The sequence below is a fragment of the Lipophrys pholis genome, assembly GCF_963383615.2.
Source record: "Lipophrys pholis genome assembly, chromosome: 13".
Taxonomy (NCBI): Eukaryota; Metazoa; Chordata; class Actinopteri; order Blenniiformes; family Blenniidae; genus Lipophrys; species Lipophrys pholis.
Genome location: NC_137632.1, coordinates 11,090,566 through 11,112,306, shown reverse-complemented (window position 1 = coordinate 11,112,306; position 21,741 = coordinate 11,090,566). Strand labels below are relative to the sequence as shown.

The 21,741-nt window shown below is 40.0% G+C and overlaps 1 protein-coding gene across 1 annotated transcript; it reads right to left on the bottom strand.

Annotated features, from left to right (window-relative positions):
- Positions 1 to 17,610: 17,610 nt before the first annotated feature.
- LOC308118534 (protocadherin 8) lies at positions 17,611 to 21,303 on the bottom strand. Its single transcript, XM_080477989.1, has 4 exons — positions 18,844 to 21,303; positions 18,631 to 18,701; positions 18,285 to 18,418; positions 17,611 to 18,134 (listed from the first exon to the last, which is right to left on the bottom strand). The coding sequence occupies exons 1-4, from the start codon at positions 21,205 to 21,207 to the stop codon at positions 17,794 to 17,796; spliced, it is 2,910 nt and encodes a 969-aa protein (XP_080334115.1). The 5' UTR covers positions 21,208 to 21,303; the 3' UTR covers positions 17,611 to 17,793.
- Positions 21,304 to 21,741: the final 438 nt, after the last annotated feature.

Below are 21,741 nucleotides of genomic sequence, written 5' to 3'. Positions count from 1 at the left end.
GTTTTTGTGGATAATCTCTGTAAAGGACATAGGAGAATTGCTTGTTCCTCTGAAAAAGAAAAAAAAAAAAAAACAAGGCTTATTTCACAGCTCAAATATCACAGCTGTTGGTATAACCTGCCTTCTGCAGCTATCACACTTGCCTTCAATAGCCTATCCACATCAATCTCATATCTCATATTGAAAAGATGGACTGACATTTAGTTCACTCAGCATTTCAACAATATGACATTTGCATTTTTATTCTCACTTGACCAGATCTTGGTGACGCACTGGGCTCCTCGGGCAGGTAGCCTGTGAGAGTTATTCTGAGAGGGAGCTGTGTCAACATCAGGGCATGATCAGTGTTGCTCAAGATCTAAATCAACCTTGAGTTGTCCCTGAGTTCATTTTCATTGTCTGAAACATGGCTGCTTTCTTCCTCTGGGGAGCATCAACTTTGCCTGGCCGGGGTGCCGCCTGCATAAATTGGCCATTTCTGCAGGTAAGAGATAAGGACAACAAAGGGAAACTAATTATCATTCAGTCTATGTTAAAACCTCAGGAAAGAAGTGCTATTGACAATTGTGTCTGCATTGTCACAGTCATCCCAAGTAATATGATCTGAACTCTGAACCAGGTGTCGGTTCATATCCATAATAAATAGGCCACATCCCGACGTGAGGCTTTGGCTGCCTTCTTCGCGTCGAGGCTTGATATTGACTTTGTCATGGACTACTTTCTTTAATGACAACAGTGCTCCTGCCCTGGTGTGAACCGCAACATCCGCTGCGTTGTTGGCACCGAAAACACACGGATGCATCAGTTGTTTCATGACGAATTGATTTCTGGTTGAAGGCACATTACACTATTGGTGTGAAAAATCATACCTGTTGTAATTCCACAGAGGTTGAAATGACAAACAGTAGCTTTGCTCATTTAAGCATACTTGTAATATCTTGGCATCTCTTTCATGTGATTCACTTACCACTCTGCACCACCATGATTAGAGGTGAGATTAAATTGTTTATCATTCTGTTTTTGCTCCCATTGCTGGTTGCACCACATTTCAAGCTGCACTCCAGAATGCTGATGGTGGTGAGTGGGAATTATGATCAACACACGTCACAGAATTTTTGCCGCAGAATAAATGAACATGAGACCAAATTTGACTTGAAACAAATGTAACAGGGAGACATTTTGTAAACACATGAATTTCACACATGACACAATAGGCACTGCAGAAGTCATGAACAATTACTGTATATATATACAGTATATATAGGGAGGCATTAGTATCTTTGTGAGCGGCAGAAAACTGACAATAAAAGAGACAAGTAATAATAACGACCACAGCAAGAAAACATAAGCCTTTCATAGAAACCATAGTATAGCAATACAGTCAACTAAGTATGAGTTTCACTCCAGTGCTATAGTGAAATGAAGAATCTGCCTTTTTGTAGTTTCCTGTAGCCCACTATTGTGTGCCTTTTACCTTGTAATAATGATCCATATCCCTGCATAATCCATGTGTCATGACTCCTCTGCAGAGTACCCATCTTAAAGCGACTGTTCATTCACTTCAACCAAAAAAAAACCATTTCGCCTATACTTGTAACTAGCCATGCAGAAAATTTTAGTTTTATGTGTCAAGGTTTTGAGGCATCTGCCTCTGAAACTTCTGCAGTTCTGCAGGCGGCACAATACAATAAAGTTATACTGAAACACTGAAATTGAATTTCAGTGATGCTGCAAAGGGAATTAAAAGCAGATATATGTTGCACAATCCACAATACATGTTCACACGGCTCCAGAACATTTCCCTTTGTGGATGAAAGCAGAGGGCGTTTATTGTTTTCAGGCTGACCAGGATGTTGGTTCAGGAAAAGGACTTTCACTGTTGCATGTAATTTTCAAATGCTGACGACCTACAAATAAATCCAATTCGCTTTTATTATGGCAATGAGGTGCAGACATATTTGAACCACAGCAGAAAAAAAACACATTTTATACGTGTGAGATTGTACAATAATATTTAGTTTAGCCATTGTTTGCAGTGCAAAGTGTTTTGTTTTTTTTCTCTTTGAGGATATGTGTAGCTATAGTCTATATCTTTTTCTATTGCCAACAAATCCCACAATAAGGCAAAAACCAACAATGAACTGATCCTACCAACAAGTTGCTCCAAAAGTAAAACACACCATAGCTTTTCTGAAGGAATAAATTGCCCCATTTGTGTTCTGCAGTGGACCTGCGCAGAGTTAGTTGGGGGTGGATGGCAGACGAACAAAGCACAGGACTTTGACTCTGGAGAGGTTTGCATCCTGAGCCCCATCTGTGGTTACTATGAGGCAAACAGACATGCTCTGTGTAAGGTTAGAAAAAAGCTGAGCGCTCATTTAATGTTGATAGCTGTACTGTGTTTCAAGTCACTGTGAACTGTTTATGTTATAAATGCTAACTAGGATCCTTCCTTAACCTTAAGTGCTGTCAGCAGTTAAACACAATAAAAAATAAATAAAAAATACATTATTGATGCTGTTTCTACTTGTGGATACTGTGCTGTCAATGTGATGCATTGGCAAAAAAATAATAATGAAATATACAGTCAATAAATAATTCACTGCCAAATATTGTAATATTTTTGTAACTTGAAAAAGAAATGCTCTAGTTAACTACATTTTTCACATTATGTTAATAGTAATCATAATCCAGGCAGCTTTCCGTTTCCTTCAAAACATATTTGCTGTTGCAAATTAGTTGCATATAAATGCAATTTCACAGGAGACAGGGTTGACACTGTTGTACTGGGTGACATGTTCTTTCATTAAGATGAACATGGGAGCTGTTGTTTATTTTTAGTCGATCCCACATACACCACCCTGCTGTCATAATTCACTGGCATACCAAATGTGCATTAATTTGCTGCTGAAAATAGTCCCCAGGAAATGTCTCGTTTAACAACAAGTCCTCCAACCTAAACAGCCATATAGGTCATCAGTCATTACCCATGGGAGCTCCCTGGGAACTAAATGAATAAACAAAATACATGCCTGAAAAACAAATAAATACCCTTCATGACAACATTAACACTGTAGAAGTTACAAATAGTTACTGTACCAGATTACCATTTATCCATCCATCTTCTATCCCGTTTTGTCCCATTCAGGGTCGCAGGGCGCTGGATCCCAGCTTGCCATGAGTGAAGGCGGGGTGCAGGACAGGTCAGGCCATCAGTGACAGACACACAACCACACAAACTCAAACTTACAGGCATTTTATTCTCTTTAATTAACCTCACATGCATGTTTTTGAACTGTGGGAGGAAAAAAGGAGCACGAACAAACTCCACATAGACAAGCTTGGCTTATATGCGAAGCATTGACCTTCTCACTATGAGGCGGGCGCGGTAACCACCTGCTGGTACGAATATATATCTCTTTCATCAACAATTGCATATTTAAGAACAGAGAAGTGATGGTAGTATGTAGGTACTTTGCTTTGGTCTTACTATTTTCATCATTGTACATGTTGACCCTTTCGTTATGATATCAGTCTGAGCAGAGTTTGGTTATTATATTACATTTGACATTTAAGTGGGAGGAGTGGGTGCAAAGTCAAGCCAGGGCATCATATTATCTTAATGTTAATCCTGATCATTTATATCATATTATGAAAACTCATCCAAAACCTGATAGTATTTCTTTTCTTTTTCACAATGTTTACTTGAAGGGTTTGACACAGAAGATGAACCTTTCGTTTTAATGCTCAATATTTTTTCTCTGCGTGAAATGACGGCATTTGGATTATATCTGACTTAACATATCTATAGGCCTTCTTTTCAGCAGTGATGGTCCCTTTCCAGATGTATAAGCACTAATGCAACCCCATACCATCAGAGATGCTGGCTTCTGAACTCTGTGCTGATAAGCAGCCAGATGGCCTCTCTCCTATTTAGTCAGCAGGACACAGCATCCCTGGTTTCCAAAAGGAAGTCCATTTTAAATGAGCTTTGGCTCACAGAAGACAGTGGCACTTTTGAATTAGATTCTTCTTCGCGTGATAGAGCTGGAATTGCATCTGTGGACTGCATGTCTAATGATTTCTATAGACGTGTTTCTCAGTCCATGCAGGGCTTTCTAGTACAGAATTGTGCTTGTTCCTGATGTAGTGCTGCCTGAGTACCCAGAGATCACACGCATTCACTACTGACCTTCATCCTTGTCTCTTGTGCACAGAGATTTCCTCAAATGGCTGTTGATGTTATTGACTTAAGATGAAGAGTTTGCAAATTGCTCACAGCTTTACCTTCAGGAAGATGTTTTTTCCCCGATGCTGTTCGACCATTTTATAAAAGGTCAGTGACATGACCCTGACGTGCCACCAAGACAGACCACATCTCTAATATGACTTTTTTTTCAAAATCAGCCATGTTGTCAATCTGTTGTCATTTATCATAGTTGGCTGATTATTGCACCTCAGACGTCCACATGGTTCTTTGTGTGTCACCACCATCATTTTCAAACCAGAGTAGTATTTCTTAATGGTAAAATGACTTGCTGTGGACATCTGACAGGTTGGTTGTGCTGTATTGAGAATAGCATATGTCTTAGTGGTATTTGCAAACTATTGTTTCATCTTTTCAATCACATTTCTTGAACATAGATTAATAAGTGAGCTTATACAATACTTACACTTTTTCTTTTTTTAAAGCCAACCTCTCCCTGCTCTCATTCAATTAAAAAACTGCTTTTACTATAAGAAGACTGCGTTTTTGTATATATGCATATAAATTAGGAGCATACTGATTCTGTTATTAGCAATGCTGACTACCACTGCTGAACGCCATGAAACAAGAACCATGGGTTTCAGGCACCATGCAAAAAAAATCAAATCAAATAAAAAAACAACAAACAAAAAAGCTGTCAAGTTACTTGTTTTATTTAATATTAAAATGCAAAATACTATATTGGTGTAGGTGAGTTGTTAAAGCCTGCTATACGTCTCGCTTTGTCCTTTAGGTTTTCTTTTTATACCAGTGGACTGGTTTGTCTCATTTGTCCTAATGTAGTTTTCAAGGTACCACTACAGACTCCTATTAAAATTCAAAGCACACTCAACAGGCACACGTTTGCTGTTGTTTTTATTCCCTCTTACTTTCTTGCCTTCTTTCCTGATTTTGATGCCTGCCACCTCTAGAATAAATACACATCAAGATGAAATTTTGCTCAGTGACTCTCAGTATCAAATACAGGTAAAAGAAAGAAATATATTTTTGTTTATTATCACGTGTTTTTCATTGGTGTTCCACACACAACGCAACCAGTTCTTGGCCTTTCACCAGTGGCTATTACTCTTCCATTTCTGCAGGTTGACAGTTGTCATGTGGCTCTCTAAAATCCATCTTTATGGTTGTTGCATCTACAGTTGGGCGCCTGCCTGACTGTAGATGCAACAAAGAGAGCCTCGCACATCTCACAAGCCTTGTTATCATGATACATGTCGAATAAATTATTTTTGGTGCAGGCCAGCTGTGGATTTGCATGTAAATGCAAGTCCTCAAGGGTCAATGTGCCAATTCTCCAACATTTCAATTCAGAATCACAACTCAGGAGTCAAGCGTGGCTCTCCAGAGAGTATGGGTTAAAGAGTTGATGTTTTTACATTAAATTTTCAGAGAAATTCTCTGGGGCTGCGTGAGTTAAGACAGCCCACTGCCGAATCCTCAGACCTTAGTCTAACTTGAAAACATTTTGGATTCTTCATAACACCCTGTTTAATTGTGGTCGGTGGTCAGTGATCTGCATTTTTGTGTAAGGAACTATGAATTTCACTCACTGTGCAGAATGTGCATTTCAAAAGGTTAATGCAAATATGCACCTAAAACCTCACAAATTGCCTGATCATTAATCAATGTGGAAAACAAGCATTTAATACACTGCTCTGATCCAAACACGAAAAAACATTAGGAGTGGAAAAGCATGTGCTTTCTGGAAAAAAAAAAGAGTTTGCATTCAGTTCACATCAAACATCACAACTCAAATCATGATTGTACTCATGAGACACAAGGAAGAAAAAAAACTTGCTTGTGAATTAATTTAATCTTACATATGACCACACTGCTTGATACATTTTACATTAAAATGGTCAGTTTCAATTAATTAATCATACCTGCTGTGTGATTAAAGGACAATGGGAACTGGCAATATATACAAATGTGCATTTTTAGCCATTTCAATATTTCAGCAAATCTATACTATTTAGATTCAATCAGCAACTTTTTATTAAGGGATCCAGAATTTGTATTACAAATTAGTTCTATAATTGTAAACAGCCTGAAGTGCAAAGACTACAGTATTTCAGGCAGGAAGAATTATCTCCCTCCTGAAGATACATTGATTATTCATCTCAGTAATGACCTCATGTCCCAACTTGTTAGACCCCCATTTTCGAAAATGTACCACGTATCCTAAGACTGCAACAGAAGTTCGGTGCTCAAATTTCAGAGCGAGACTTCGACACATGCTCACAATTACTGGAAGAGTCTTTTCAATGATCATAGGAATATCATATGGATTTTTTTGAGTGTGAAGCTTCGATTCGGGCTTGTAACAAAGCTTGTCAGCTCAATGGAAGGCGCTGTTTTTTTATTTTATTTTTTATCTGACAAGCCATTGTAATGTCAAAACATCTAGTCTGCACTCACATCCTAAGATCTTCCCATGTGCACCCTAAAGAGAGGACTCCCCTGGAGGCAGTGCATGGCAGCCCATGAGACGTGTGTCGTGAACACTCCATGGATGAAATGGCAGGGATTCAGGATTGGAACCGAATGAGCACATGAGAGAGAGAGAGAGACAGCATTAGTGGTCTATGAACTGTGAATCAAAAGTGGTCACATCATTGCCTGGGAATATGATAAAGGTCATCAACCAGGAGTTAGTGGATGATTGGAGAAAGCTCTTGGCTGACATCAGCATCTAATGCAGCGGTGGACAATTAATTTTCCCAGGGGGCCACATGAAAAAAAAACAGGTCTACTGTGGAGTGCCAGGCCTCACGTTAAACTCAATTTTGTTTCATATTACTACATTTCCTAATAAAAAAAGCAGTGTGTTACATGTTTTTATAAGCTCCTATTCCAGCTATGCTTTACTCAAGTTCTTGTGTATTTTTTTCAGTTTTTTTAAATCTCAAAATGAATATTTAAATTAAAATCTTTGAACACTGTGATCTATCTCCCACAAACTAAGAATATGGCTTCACTTTTGGACTTCAGTAGATGAGTGATTAAACGTCTATGTTTTGCACAAAAACTTTACAGTATTTCATGTTAACCTTTTAAACATTTCTGTAGGGTTCCCGTTATTAGTTCTACTAGTTACCATAATGATGACAGATAAAAGTACATTCATTAAAAATAATGTTGCAGATTAAAAGAATAAGAATAAAATTAAATAAAATATTTTCTGCACCACGTATGCACTTTTCATTTGATATATCATTTCCTGGTGTTATTACTTTCAATACTCAGACACCAACAAAGGCTACCAGCCATATATTGACCAGGTTAGATCTAATACTATGAGTAAAATACTTTAGTGACTGAGAAATTGCATAATAAAACATAAAAAAAATGTGTCTCAGATTGAATTGTTTGACCTGCACTTTGAAAATGCCAACAAGTTATAAAGCTCTTTTCAATCCTGCTTTTTCATTGTGAACATGCTCCATAAATAGTTGTACAGTTGTTTGATTTCTTCGCAGGAGGAAAAAAGAAAAGATCAGCTTCACTCTGATCATGTCTGTGTGTGGAACATGAGAAGTAGGGCAAAACCAGATCTGTCCACGGTTAAAATACACGCCTTTCAACTCTTCCAAAAGCTCCCCAACGAGTACAGTTTATCTCTCTTTCAGTTCGACACAGAAAAAGGAATGCAGAAATCACACATAAATAGTGTTGCAGAGGGAGTTATATTGTGCAAATATTTCTTTTTCATTTGCCAAAATTTCTATTCAGAGTTTTTGCTGATGGTTCAACAGGCATCTCAATGGGATGAGTAAGACTCCAGATCGTCGAGCAAAATGTAAGAGTATAACATGTGGGAAATAAATAAATAAATAAATAAAATAAATTGCATGCCACTTTTAAAAGTGTCAGTATATTAAATGTGTCACTTCAAAATATTGTACATACTAGACATTGAGTAGATTAAATGAATTTAAGGATGTGTTTAAAGTACGCTCTGTACTTTAAACACATCCAGACTACCTGTTTACCTTCTTGCTGAAGCCTTTATGTGAACTTCATCTTAAGGTCACGTTCACACTTGGAGCACAGATACAAACAGAGGCAGAGCTTTAACGGCGATACTCACTCTACTTCTCACCTGTTAGGCCATCCTGCGTGCCTCATTAGTTCAGGTGATGTCGATCATTATGTAAAGTCGTGGTATCATAAAGTGGAAATAAAAATCAAACGTGAAAGGAATTTAAACAGAACATGTAGGACTAACCTAATTACGTTCTTGCTTTTATCTACTCATCCACCTTTTAAATGTTTTTTGTTTTTTTTCCTGATGGAAAATGTAGCTGTCCATTTTAAAATGTCAGAAATACTGAAAAACGATGAGGTTTTCTATGCCAGAGCAGGAGGTGGTGTTTTATATTTGATAACTGCACACGCCATCAGAATGTAGACATTTAAGCTCCTTTAATCTGTCTTTCTCCATTGTAACGGCCCACTCAGTATCTGCAGGAAATGTGTCTGATCCAGGTGATGTTGTGAATTTACATCTTGTTTATCTGTTCACTGTGACCATAGTGTGCATGTGCAATATTCCATCTTTCAGAAAAGTTGTGTTTTTTCCCCCGTGTATTTCTGGAAACCTCTTTCACAAAATGCTGTTGTTTTTTATTGGGAGACTCTGAACTGCGGAGCCCAACAGCCAAAAAGCAACAAAAGTTTACCATTTTCACTTGAAAACGTAAAGTGGACTGGACTGTAGCTTCAAACGTAGATTTGTGGACTGTTGACGGAAAGGGGAGTACCTGGAGAAAACCCCCTTTAGAAAATTCAAGCTCTACACAGAAAAACCTCCATGCCCAATCAGGGGCATTCTCACTGTGAGGCAACAAAGTTGCTCACTACCTTGCTTTTACTTTGATGATATTACTGCATGTCGGCTCACCCAGTTTAACTCCAAGTGCCCCCTGTGCCCCGCCCATAAAAATCCCCGAAACCTGCTAGGGATGGAATTGTTTGCAATCTTTCTTCCAGGCTCTCGATAACAAAGCAAATGATGAGGCTGTGTGAGTGCACGAGCTTAGAGAAAAACCACATTTGAATGAGTAAAACTATTTCTATTGGTTTTCTCGAAGGTATCCAACGAGTACCACAAAAGATTATTAAATATTATCGAGATATATTTAACATGTGTGCCACTTTATTTTTGGGGGTCCTCTGTTTAAATGTCATGGAATCTAGCACATAGTCTTGCCATGGCTGTGCCAGATGCTTCGTCTCACTCTTAGCTCAAGTGTCCCACATACAGTGTGAGAGAATTGCTGGTTTCACTGCTCTTAGGACTTGCAGAGAAGCAGCAGGTTAGGAAAAAGAAAAAAAAAAAAAACACCTCCCAGGAGAAATGATTCAAGGTATTGGAGAGTCGGAGAGGCGAATAAAGTGAATGCAATTTCAAAGGGGAAATAATGGAGGTCATGGTGTTTGATGTTCCTATGCCGGTCACGAAAATAACTTGGTTGATGATGGAATCAATCACACCTCCATGGCAGTGAATGTTAATGAAGACATGTTTCGTTGTGTTTTTTTTGTTTTTTTTTGCATTTTTAATAAACAGCGTTAACATCAGACCCAGTCATCTGCTGCTCCGGATAGAATGAAGTGCACTGATCTGCAACCGTACCAGCAGATATCAGCTGACTGAAGCAGTAATATTTGAAATGTGACGGGCGTTTCTTTTTTTTCTACCTCTTCTTTGTTTTCTCTTTCTTTTCGGTGCCATTCCCCTCTTTTGGTTTTTGTTGTGACGAGTGAACACAAGGTCAAAATGGAGTTTATCCTCTGATATCACCTGCCAGTCCAGACAAGAGAGATGCTCACTCAAGGTGACATTACTTTGGTGTCTGTACTCAGCATGCCACTACATCTTTCATTTCCTGTGAGCTAAAATTTACAACTTATCCTTTGACAGGAGGAGTAAACATCTCTAATATGACCCAGGCTGTGATCTTCCTGGGTAAACAAAAGAAAACCTGCCTCAGCCCCTATGATCTTTGAGAATTCCAAAGAAAACAATAAACAAACAGCTTTTTTTGTTTTGATATATTTTAAATATGAACCTAAAGCCCTTGAAAAATGACTTTAAGAACTATTAAAGCTTCAAATTGAGAATGAAACCATGCAAAGTATTCTATTCATTGTAAGACCCGGGAGACTGACTGACTAAATTTCTGTATTTTATGCCGGCATATTGGAAGGTGAGAGGCACAGAACAAATAGTGCTTGAATAATTAGATGGAAACAGTGATAATTGATAGCCATAATAGCCTTGAGATTTGGGAGAGCTCATGACATTTTCTTATTTTTTCTGCAGTGGCACTTTATCGCTGGCCTGGAAAGTTATTTAGTATGCAATGGATCAATCACCATTCTCAAAAAGTCATTTAAATTAACTTCTTGGGCAGATATCTATCCAGAAAAATGGCCAACAGAGGCAAGGGACTATCAGAAAATTAAAAAGGACAAACCGTTATTCTGTGTGAAATTGAAATGGAACAAAACTGAGCATAGCGGGGCGACACACACATTGTAAGATGTTCCCTGACGGATTGTCTTTTTTTTTTTTTTGTCACAGGATGTTTTTCTTTCTGCAAATGTAAACAATGAGAAGCATAGTTTCTCTCATCTTCAGCTCCATGACCACAACCCCAGCCCTTTTATTGACAGCCACACCAGCTGTTTATTGATGGTGTCCTGGCATGCCACCATGTCGTCGTCCAAACCGTGACAGCTGAATTAATTTTTCAGGGATACCACTGTCCGACTTATTAACACTTAATAAGAGCTGAGGGTTAAACCTGCCTGCACCGGCTCAGTCTCTCCTTTTAAATCAAGAGGAGTCCAAAGTGAGCATTTGATTCTCACTAAATAAAAATAAGCCAACGTCTGTGCAGTGCATGTCTAATTGCAGATGAAGCATCAAATTAAAATGTCAGGGACTGGTTGGAGAAGCAGTGGCTGCGGAGTCTTAGGGTTTAAATCTATGTTCGAGATTATGCCATTCTCAAGGAAGGTGTAATTTGTGCTGCAGTATTACCAGAGCAACACCATGTTATTAGTTTCGACAATTCTCAGTCATGTTAATGTTGGAGAGGAAGGAAAGACTGCATGCCACCCAGTGCGATGTGAGTAACCCATATATCTCACCACCAATTAGTATTAGGCTGTACTGTAAAGTGACAGCAAACTAATTCATAAATACTATAGCAACATGAAAGGGGAGGGAAGCCATCCACAGAAGAAAAATAAACTGTCAGTCCCATACAGATACGGGAACATCAACAGTGCCTTTCCAATTACTTCAAGGTTAACTGTGAACCACTAATAACTTCAGGGAACCGAAGAAACAAAACATTGTTAGCTAATTACATAAGCAAGTCATTTAGACTGATTGATGCTACATATTATTCAGTGCTCCCTCTCTCTCCCTCTCCTCCCTCTTTCTGTCCCTCTCTCTCCCCTAATTTCCCCTTCTATATACCAGAGCACAGCATAAAAGCTGTGTTTCCTTTGGCAGCTGTCTCAATGACGGCCCACACTGACACAATGAGACACTCTCACAGCTCAGCAGTAAACCACAATCAACTGGTGAACAACTGGCACAGATTTATCATCATCAGCCCAGGACCAAAGCTCTATGTGTGAGCCGACACACTCTGCAGATAGCGAACTGCAGGCAGTGCCATTACTGTTTGAGACAGGGGTCAACTACTCTGTTGCTTAGGTAGGAAAAGAAGCTTGTGCAGTCCACGTACACATTTAGTCAGAAATACACATATTTAATATGCTCATTTTTAAAATTTTGTTTTGCCCAATTTGATGAAACACTGTTCTTTTTTGGACTGCTTTATGCAGATGTCATATAAGCAAGATGCTTAAAGGGAAATCATTTATGTTTATTGCTATTTCTGGTTGCCTCTTTTGTCACTGAGGCAGTGTTATGAGCGCTCAGTATACTCAGGAAATGATATTTATTTTTTTAACACCTCATCCCGAATACAAGCCCAGTTGAGATCTCAGTTTATTTTTTAAATTGTTATAAATATGCTCATTAGGAATGTTGATTTGCAGCCAGTGCTGTTTCTTTTGAGTCGTGAATATGATTTACAGCTAAGGAAAAATACAGACAATATTAATTTATTTCCATATCATGTGTGGGTTTGGTACTTGCTTCTGTCTGAGATAAAGATGAAAAGCAGAATATGGAATTTATGGCAGTGAATTACTCGTAGATGTGCTTGAGCTGCAAATGAGCACTCAGTGATCTGATTGCCAAAGCCCCTCAAAATGTACTCATCCTTTGTTTGTTCATCAGACGTGAATGTAACACATTCTTAGCCCTGCACATGATACAAATTTAAATCATTGGTAGCCCCTTCGCCAATTTATGTAAACAGAACAATAGCACTGTTCAATGTCACTAAAAGCCCCAAACCCTACAATAGGGCCCAGAAATAGCAATGAGAATGCAAGAGGACTGACATAATATGACTACACAGCATGATGTTCCCGGTGAACACAGGCTGCCTGTGAAACCCAGTAGATCTCCATTAAAAGCCGATGTTTTGTAAAAGCAAAGCAGGAGCGCCTGAATTATACTGCCCTGCTTTTGCATGGAAATATCATCTGGCTGGAATGAAGCGCTCACAACAGCAACACATTGAGTATCCAACTTATTTCATTATATTACATCTTTTTGGAACATATTTGAGGCAGACTGCCGTATATAAAACTGTTGCCTGTAAGTGGAAATGAGGTTTGGGCAGCCTGAAAATGTTTGAGGTTCCATAGCATAATGTTTCCCCCTAGTGGTATAAGATCTAAAATAGATCAGGCCCTGGTGCTGCTATTTAGAGCTGCCATAGGCTACTTATCTACTGATTAATCAAGCAGTTATATTTTCCTAAACAGAGGTATATGCATGTTTACTCTACCGACAAGAAATCATTTTTTTGCCTCACAGCCAGCTTGACTCTCTCCGCAGACACAAATATATAATAAATGATGACTGACTTAAACGCGGTATATTTATGCAACCTGCATAAATATAGCCCCTGACATAAACATATTCCTTTTAATTTTTCAGGAGAAGCGAACATTTTAACGAATGCTGAAGGTGTCTCTTGTCTTGTTATTTTCTGTAACGTTTCAGAATTTCGAGGGAAAACCCCATACACAAATGATACGAAAACGATCGCAATGATTGATGAGGGAGCTGGAATGGATATAGATGGATGGATGACCCCCGCGTCATATCATCAGACTACATTTCCTCTGAAATGTGTTGTTCTTACTATCGCTGATTTCCCTTTTTTCATCTGACAGTGAAGATAAGAAAAAGGAAGCTGAACATAAGCTACAAATATTGAATCAGTCTCATCTAATCGCCAAATTTAAACCAATACAAGCGTGGATGTCCACTGAGAGTGCCGTGCATTACCCCATCGCTCAAGTTCATGCTTTGAGCGTTCTCAATAAAGAGGATGCATTCGCATTGAATGAATAATTAATTGTTAAAATGTTTTCATTGATAAAACTGTAGAATCGTAGCTCACTATCAGTGTGGAATGTAGGACACTCCATATGCAGTTTTCACAATAAAGAAAAGAAAGAAAGAAAAAGAAAGAGGTGGGTAATTTCACAATACAATGTTATTTTAACACATTGTCGTGTTTTGAAAAAGAAAGTGCTGGTGGGATGCGGTGTGTAAATGTGTTTTCTGATGATGTCACCACCTTGACTTACAGTAAACAAAAGATAGGGCAACACGCGGCCAATAAGTGCCGCCACACATGCATATAATGTTTTAGCACATCATGCCTTTGGGTCTGGGCGTTTCAGGATGTGGGAGGACGTGCCTGTTCCAACCACACGGCCCCCGCCATAGTCCCCTGAACCCTCATGCCACACGTGCTTTATTTCACGCCGAATAGGGATGTTAGTTTTAAAGCCACAATTGCCACGGTTTTTCACATCATTGGATATTATTGCGAGCAGCTGTGTAATCCTGGCGCCAGTTTGATATTTAGATCAGAAATATTGAATCAATGTTTATATTTAGTCCACACCTGTCATAACTAACACGCTATATTTTTTTTTTTCCACTGCAATTTTATTTATCTCCATCACACTGACAGTAAATCAATGTGAAAATGTGTGGGAGTTTCTTTAATTAAAGAGAAAAGAAATATATTACCTTCCTTTATTTACCTACTGTTGTGGCCTGTGGTCACAAACTGAACCGTCCCTCATCCAGTGACTGATCCAGACTCAGGACTTGGACAGCTCTGCTCCATCGCTAATGCATTTATATGACATGACTTTGAATAAAGGCTTTGTTTTTGGCCCACATAAAGATTTCTAAATGATCCATTCACCAAGAACTTGAATGATTGTAAGCTTAAGTAATTTCTATAACAATTCCACTAAGTTGGGTGGCATTGACAGCACAATGAGGTATTCCATTTATTGAACATTTCATCTAAATACTCAGATAGGAAGTAAATAAACATACTTCCTGGTATGTCAGACTGTCATCAGATGACATTTATAATGTCTACGCTGGTTTAAATTATTATTCATCAAATCAAACAAAACTCAAAACACTTTTTCATTTCATAGTCAAAATCAGATTCATAAGATGAATGGAAAGGCCAGGTCACAACCGACACCACACACAGTCTTTGGAGACTGAAATTACAATAGTATAACAAAGCCTGAGTGATAACATCCCATACATTTTTGCATTTTCGTCTGCTTTCCTCCTGCCTCACCAGACTGACATGTCTCACATTTCATCTGTTCTGTCACGCGGCAGTGTAGGAATGAACTCTGTACGATCCAGATGACGTCTTAATGAGCTAAATGAACACAAGCATTTGTTTTTCGAAACAAACTATCACGTAGGAAACAAATTGTGCTTGTTTGTCTTTTTTTCTTTCTTTCTTTTTTTAAACACCAGCAAGACCATTTAAAGCATTTAAAGCAACAGAGTCAATACTCACACTTGAAAGCTCAGAAAAAGATGGAGTTGCTGGAATACATTACAATGTGGGACCGGCCTGAAGCAACAAATGACATTGATTCAGAGAGCCTTCATCTTCACGTGGCAGATACGCTGCGGAATTGTTGTCCCAAACTTGAGAAGCTAAGAGGCCATAACAACATAATCACAGTCATAGACTTGGCTATTTGTCAAATATAAGCCTAACACCGCAGGTGTGGAGGCTAGAAATGACGTGTGCAGATCTGACTCATTTGTCAGTGGACCACTGATAAGCTGAAAACCTGCTCTAAAACACTTGCTTTCTAGTACCTGGGGAGATTTGAAATGATGTGAGAGTGACTGCAGGATGTTATTGGGAAATCTGTTTAGAAAAAAATAAAAAAAATAAAAAAACAGAATATTGTATCTGTCAACTAAGGCTCTCCAAACAGACACACTTTTAATACCAACCTGTATACATGAATATACCTTGTGGCATAAATTGTCAGGTCACTGCACAACTTATTTGACCTACAAGGAGCATATAAAGCAATGATGGAGGGAACCATATTGTATTGATTGATAAATGCATTTTCTCTCTGTGTACAATTGGCTATCTGTCAGACCAGTGCACATCACCGGGGGCACAAATATGACCTTCTTTCTTATTGCTTGCCTTTTGTACTGCATGGCCTTGAATCCCCAAGTTAATAACTTTGCCGTTTCCAAGCCATCATGACTTTGCAGAATAGAAGTTCTGAATTAAAAAAAATGTGGTCAGTCAGGACAGCCTAAATATGGAATTAGTTTTAAACATTGTCCTTTATTCATGAGGCATATTCGTAATATGTGAGAATTCTGTTTAGTGATTTACAGTTATGTAAAAGGAATCTAATCCACTCCATTCCAGCTTTTATCACAGCTATCAAACACTAAAAAGCAGGTATTTATGCTTATGTAAATGAATGCTGCTCTTAGCCCCCGTTTCCTGCAGATGAACAGAAAACAGGAGGGAAGAAAAAAAATCACTCAGTCCCTATCAGATTCCACTGATAGTTCTTCTGCAGCACTTTTTGAAATTATTTATTTTCTCTTAAGGACTGTCCCTTATACAGCTATTATGTAAGTTGTTGCAGGCCTTTACACTTGGCTCATTTGCTTTCATACATCAAATGCTCATTTCAACTGACCTTAGAAATAATGAGGACAGAATACTGCAGTGACAAAGTTGTAATCGAGCAGAGAAAAAGCTGTTAGTGTTGCACATTGTTTAAAATGCATACCTCTTGTTAACCTTTCAGTTGCACGACTCAGGAATAAATTGACGTTTTTTCCCACTCGCTTCTATGAAAAGCAATATTAAAGCAGGTCTGTACATTTGAAGTTGTTGATGAAACCCATGCATTTCCCCATGGATGTGGTCCCTTGATTGAGAGATGTATCTAATTGATTTTTTTTCTTGCATAATTTAGCTCGCGTCTTCTCTGGCTTATTGCAAACGTGTGTCCTGGATTTACTTCCATGTAGTCCTGCACAGCTCTATTTTTGGAGATGTAAATGAAAACGTTACTGCTTCAGGACTGTAAGTGATAGAGCTGCAAACTGAATAGATGAACAAGTATCTAGCAGTATTTCAAGCTGAAGTATGTCAACGGTGTTATGGTTTTAAAACTCATCGATGCCTCATCAATAAATCACTCTGTTCCAGAGACAGTTTGCACTTGCCCTACATATTCAGGGTCGAATTGAACTTAATAATTTGAACTGGTTCTGCAAATGTGCCCCATTAATGTCAGAGTCTTCACAGACAGTGTTCCATTTTCTGGGCTGGAATATAGGTGAATTTATACAAAAGAGCTGAACATTTGCTTCTTACAGAAATAAATGACAGGCAGGGATTCATAATACATGGTGTACTGTGTTGTGTACAGTGGTGTAAATTATTTCAAAGAGCAGAAACCGGTGTGAGAGCACCCAGTATGATTTCGTAGGAATAATGGTTTATCCTTCATTTTCCACTCCAGCGCCAGCTCTAGTCTCTCGTTTGCATGCAAGATACTCCACGGAGAGATCCAGGAGTCTTCAAAGCCAGTCTCTCAGGTAATGGAGCAGCATCAGCTTTTACATCTGATCATCAGTGACTGGAGTCTTGATCATGTACATTCAAACTGGGAAAAGAGTTCAGCATGTTTACAAATTCAGACTGGGGTGTCTGATGGTAAGGGAATCGTGTTTCATCTTCAAACCCTAATACTTCTCAATTAAAATGATTCATTGTCACATTTCATTACACCTGTCATAGTAACATATATGAGGAAAAAACCCTGAAAAAATAGTTTTTTTCATGATTTTAATCACACTTTTATTAGATAAAGAAACATAAGCAAACATTACAGAATAAAGAATAGCGGAAGTCACATAATAACATGAATATAAAAGAAATCATATAATTATGCCCATTCAAATTATGTACAACTATTTGTTCACATTACAAGAATGTATTTAACAGGTCTTCAATATATTTTTTTTAGAAAATGGTTGCAACCTCCAAGGCTGTAGCGACAGTGATAATATTTGGACTGTGTTTGTGAGCTGCAGCACCTCCAATGCCAGCATCATGCTGCGGCTGAGGGAAGTAAGCAGGCAGAGTTCTCGTCCTGGAAAAGCTGTGGTTACTGTTGCGTGATTTTGGACGATTTGTACCGTAACTCGATTCATTCCAAGACTGAAGACCACCATGAGGATTTTTGAAAACAGGCACGGGAGAGAAGTCTGCTCTGTACTCATTGTCTGCAGGGGCTCTGAAGCTGTGTGGTAGTATTGCACAGTAGGTGGATTGACATTCCCCAGATAGGTTGTTAGCGGCACCTGAAATGCAAACAAAAACAAATAAAACATAGATGATAATTCATTGATGCAGACTTTCCATTAACTCTATTCGTCATTCATGTTGCACTTGTGAATGTGTATATGTTGCTTAGTCACATATTATGTAAAAACTCAGGGTCAAAAACTCACTTTTAGGCCTTGGTTGGAAGGTGCTGAAGTTTTTCTTGCCTCCATCCCCACTGATATCAGAGTCGCTGTCGTTGAAGTCGCTGTCCCCTTTGCCACTGTCCTTCACGCTCAGTTGGTCAGTAGTGCTGATGCCACTGCAAAATACAATCAACAGATACAGTATGAGCCACGACTGCACAACATTAGCTTGATTATTGATGTCCTTTTTTCACACGTGTGCCCTGGATTTGTTTCTAACCTCAATATACAGAAAGGCTATAAGCAACAAATCGAACATGTTAGCACTCAGTGAAGTTCTACTGTCTAAAAAAACTCCTATTAGAGGGAATCTGTGAGCTTGTCTTACCTCACTTGCAAGCAGTACTTGTCACCTTGCCACATGGATGCTGGTTGGAAATGCTTGGGGGGCAGGAACATCTAAGAGAACAAATAATGTGACAGGAAACGGCTTAGTGTCCATGTCTGGCACACAAATCAAGGCAAAGCCAGCAAACATCACACACCAACGACATTGCAGGATGAAAATAAAATAAAAAAATACCAAATGCACTTGACTTACTCTTGTCTCAGAATCTCTGCTCCTCTCCTCGAACACACAGGAATCATCCAGAGACAAAGAAGCCCTCTCATGGAAGAAGGCTCGCTGACCTGTATAAATATTTGGTTCTGTTGACCCGAGCATGGGCATGGGCATGCCGTCAAACAGGCTGTGGCACACTTCTCTCTTGGTGCCACGATCTCTCCCCCCACGGCTGAGTTTGCATGTGACAACAACAACCACTATTGCAATCAGCAACAATGCACATCCCCCACTGAGCATAATAATGATAATTAGTGAGCCATCCAAACTGGAGCCTTTTTCATCACTTGACCGCAGCACAATGACAACTTGGTCTTCGGAGGGCTCAGTGTCTGATACAACAAACCTAATAGTGGCGATGCTCGAGAGCGGGGATCTGCCATTGTCACTCACTGCGATTTTCATTTCCAGCACGTCTCCAATTTCAGCTGTCAGCCATTGTTTCAGAGCTATTTCTCCAGTGTCTTTGTTCATTGTAAAAACTGTTGGGTCACCTTGTATAATTTGGTAGGAGAGCTCTCCATTCACTCCCTCGTCCTGATCTTCAGCAGATACACGGAGAGCAAGATAGCCTGAAGGTGCATTAAAGGGCAAAGGGATATCAGCAGAGTCATTCAGAAGGATGGGAAAGGTGAAGTATGGACAGTTGTCATTTTGATCTACAACTCTAATCCTGATTGTTGATGTGCTTGACAGAGAGGGGGAGCCTTTATCTTCTGCTTGGATGACCAGCTCAATCTGTTGAAGCATCTCATAATCAAAAGACCTTAAAGTATACAAAGACCCTGAGAGTGAATCGACTGAAACATAAGAAGACAGTGGAGAACCTCCAGGCCCCTCTGAGTCCATGAGTTTGTAAGATACTTTGGCGTTTTTTCCCACGTCAGGATCTCGGGCCACAACTGTGGTCACATATGAACCCGGGATGTTATTTTCCAGGACCGAAACTTCATAAAGTGACTTGCTAAAGAGAGGGGGGTTGTCATTTTCATCTGTGACACGGATGGTATATTGCCGGACGGTTTTAAAAGGTGGGTTTCCAAGGTCCTCTGCGACCACAGTTAGATTATATTCCTGGATCTTTTCTCTGTCCAAAGTAGTGGTGGTAACGATCATGAAAGTGTCTCCGTACGCCTGCTGCAGGGTGAAATGGTCATGCCCGAGGAGGCTGAGGCGCACGTACCCATTGGATCCAGAGTCTCTGTCCGAGGTGCTGATCAGCGCCACGAAACTCTCTGCAGCCGCAGCCTCTGTGATGTATGCGACTCCATCACTGCTCGAGGTCATTGGTTTGATGCTGATTTCAGGAGCATTGTCGTTCACGTCCACCACATCTATCACTACTTTGCAGGTGGACGGCACGGAGTTTGCGCCCAAGTCAGACGCCTTGATGTTCAGCTCGTACGACCTCCTCTTCTCAAAATCAACAAGCCCCTTCAAGGTCACGTCTCCAGAGTACGGGTCGATGTGGAAAAGTCGCCCGGCTTCTGGCGACAGACCCTCGGCAAACGCGTAATTCACCTCGCCATTGATGCCGTCATCGGGGTCAAACGCGTGCACTTTGAGAACCCGGTGACCCAGGGGAGAGTCTTCGTTCAGCTCAACCTTCAGAGAGCCGTGCTCAAACGTCGGGCTGTTGTCGTTGAAGTCCAGCACTTTAATGTTTACAGTCACCGAGCCGGACTTTGCGGGGACTCCTCCGTCGTGCGCGCTCACCTCCACCGTGTAGAAGTCCTCCACCTCCCGGTCCAGCTCCGTCACCAGCACAAGTTCTGCAAACTTCACGCCGTCCTCCCGCTCGCGCACCTCAATGGCAAAATGAGTGGAGGGGGAAATGTTGTAGCTCTGAATGTAGTTGTCACCCACATCCTGGTCCAGAGCGATGGGAAGTGGGAATCTTGACTCCAGTGGGACGTTTTCCACAATCTCCAGGGTTGTCTCGTTGCTCACGAAACGTGGCACGTGGTCGTTAATGTCTTTCACTTCAATCTCCACGTGGATGAGGTGAAACTTTTCTCTGGAGAAGGCCACGGTGTCGAAGGCGATGAAGCAACGAGGAGACCTGGGGCAGAGTTGCTCTCGATCAATTAGTTCTGCAACACTCAGGAGTCCGTCGGTCTCCCTCATTTGGATGAGAGACGAGTTGTTTTCTTGCATGAAGCGGAACGACGTGTCCGGGTCATCGGCTGGGTCAATCTTTAAATCCTGAGACAAATTCCCTACCTCTGTCCCAGGTGCGTCCTCTTCATAGGTGAAATACCTCGTAGTTGTGCACTGAACAGTACATGCAAATAAAGCAAGCACTGTGCAAAGTCCAGCTCCTGCAACCCTGACAAATCCCATGTTGTGAGGCTAAAAAAGATTGTCTAAAAACTCATGAATCATTCAAGCAATCCGCCACTCGCGCTCTTGTCGGGTTGAATCACTGTGGTGTTGTTCAACTCTGACTTTCCAGGGGGGACTATAAGCCTGGGTATATGCAAATCAGCCGGCCCATCGACCAATGGCCTTTTAGTGTCGCAACAGAAGGACACTGTGCATGCGTTTGTGGAAGACTGCTGGCCCCTGTTTGGATTGCAAATGGTCATCAGATAAGAGTCTTAATAAGGATGCAAACGGTTTTACCTAAACAGGTCTGCAAATGGTAATTAATTAATTTAATTACTATAGCTACAGACCTATGTACCCCCCCCCCCCCCCACCCCCCACCCCCCTTCCCACACACGCATTCACACCCACACACGTATACTGTATATACTTTATATACTCTATATATGTGTATACATACTGTATGTAGGTATAAATTGTTCAACTTCATAGATGTGACTGACTGGCACTAGTTGTGGCTTTCTGCACAGCTTATTATAAAAATATAGA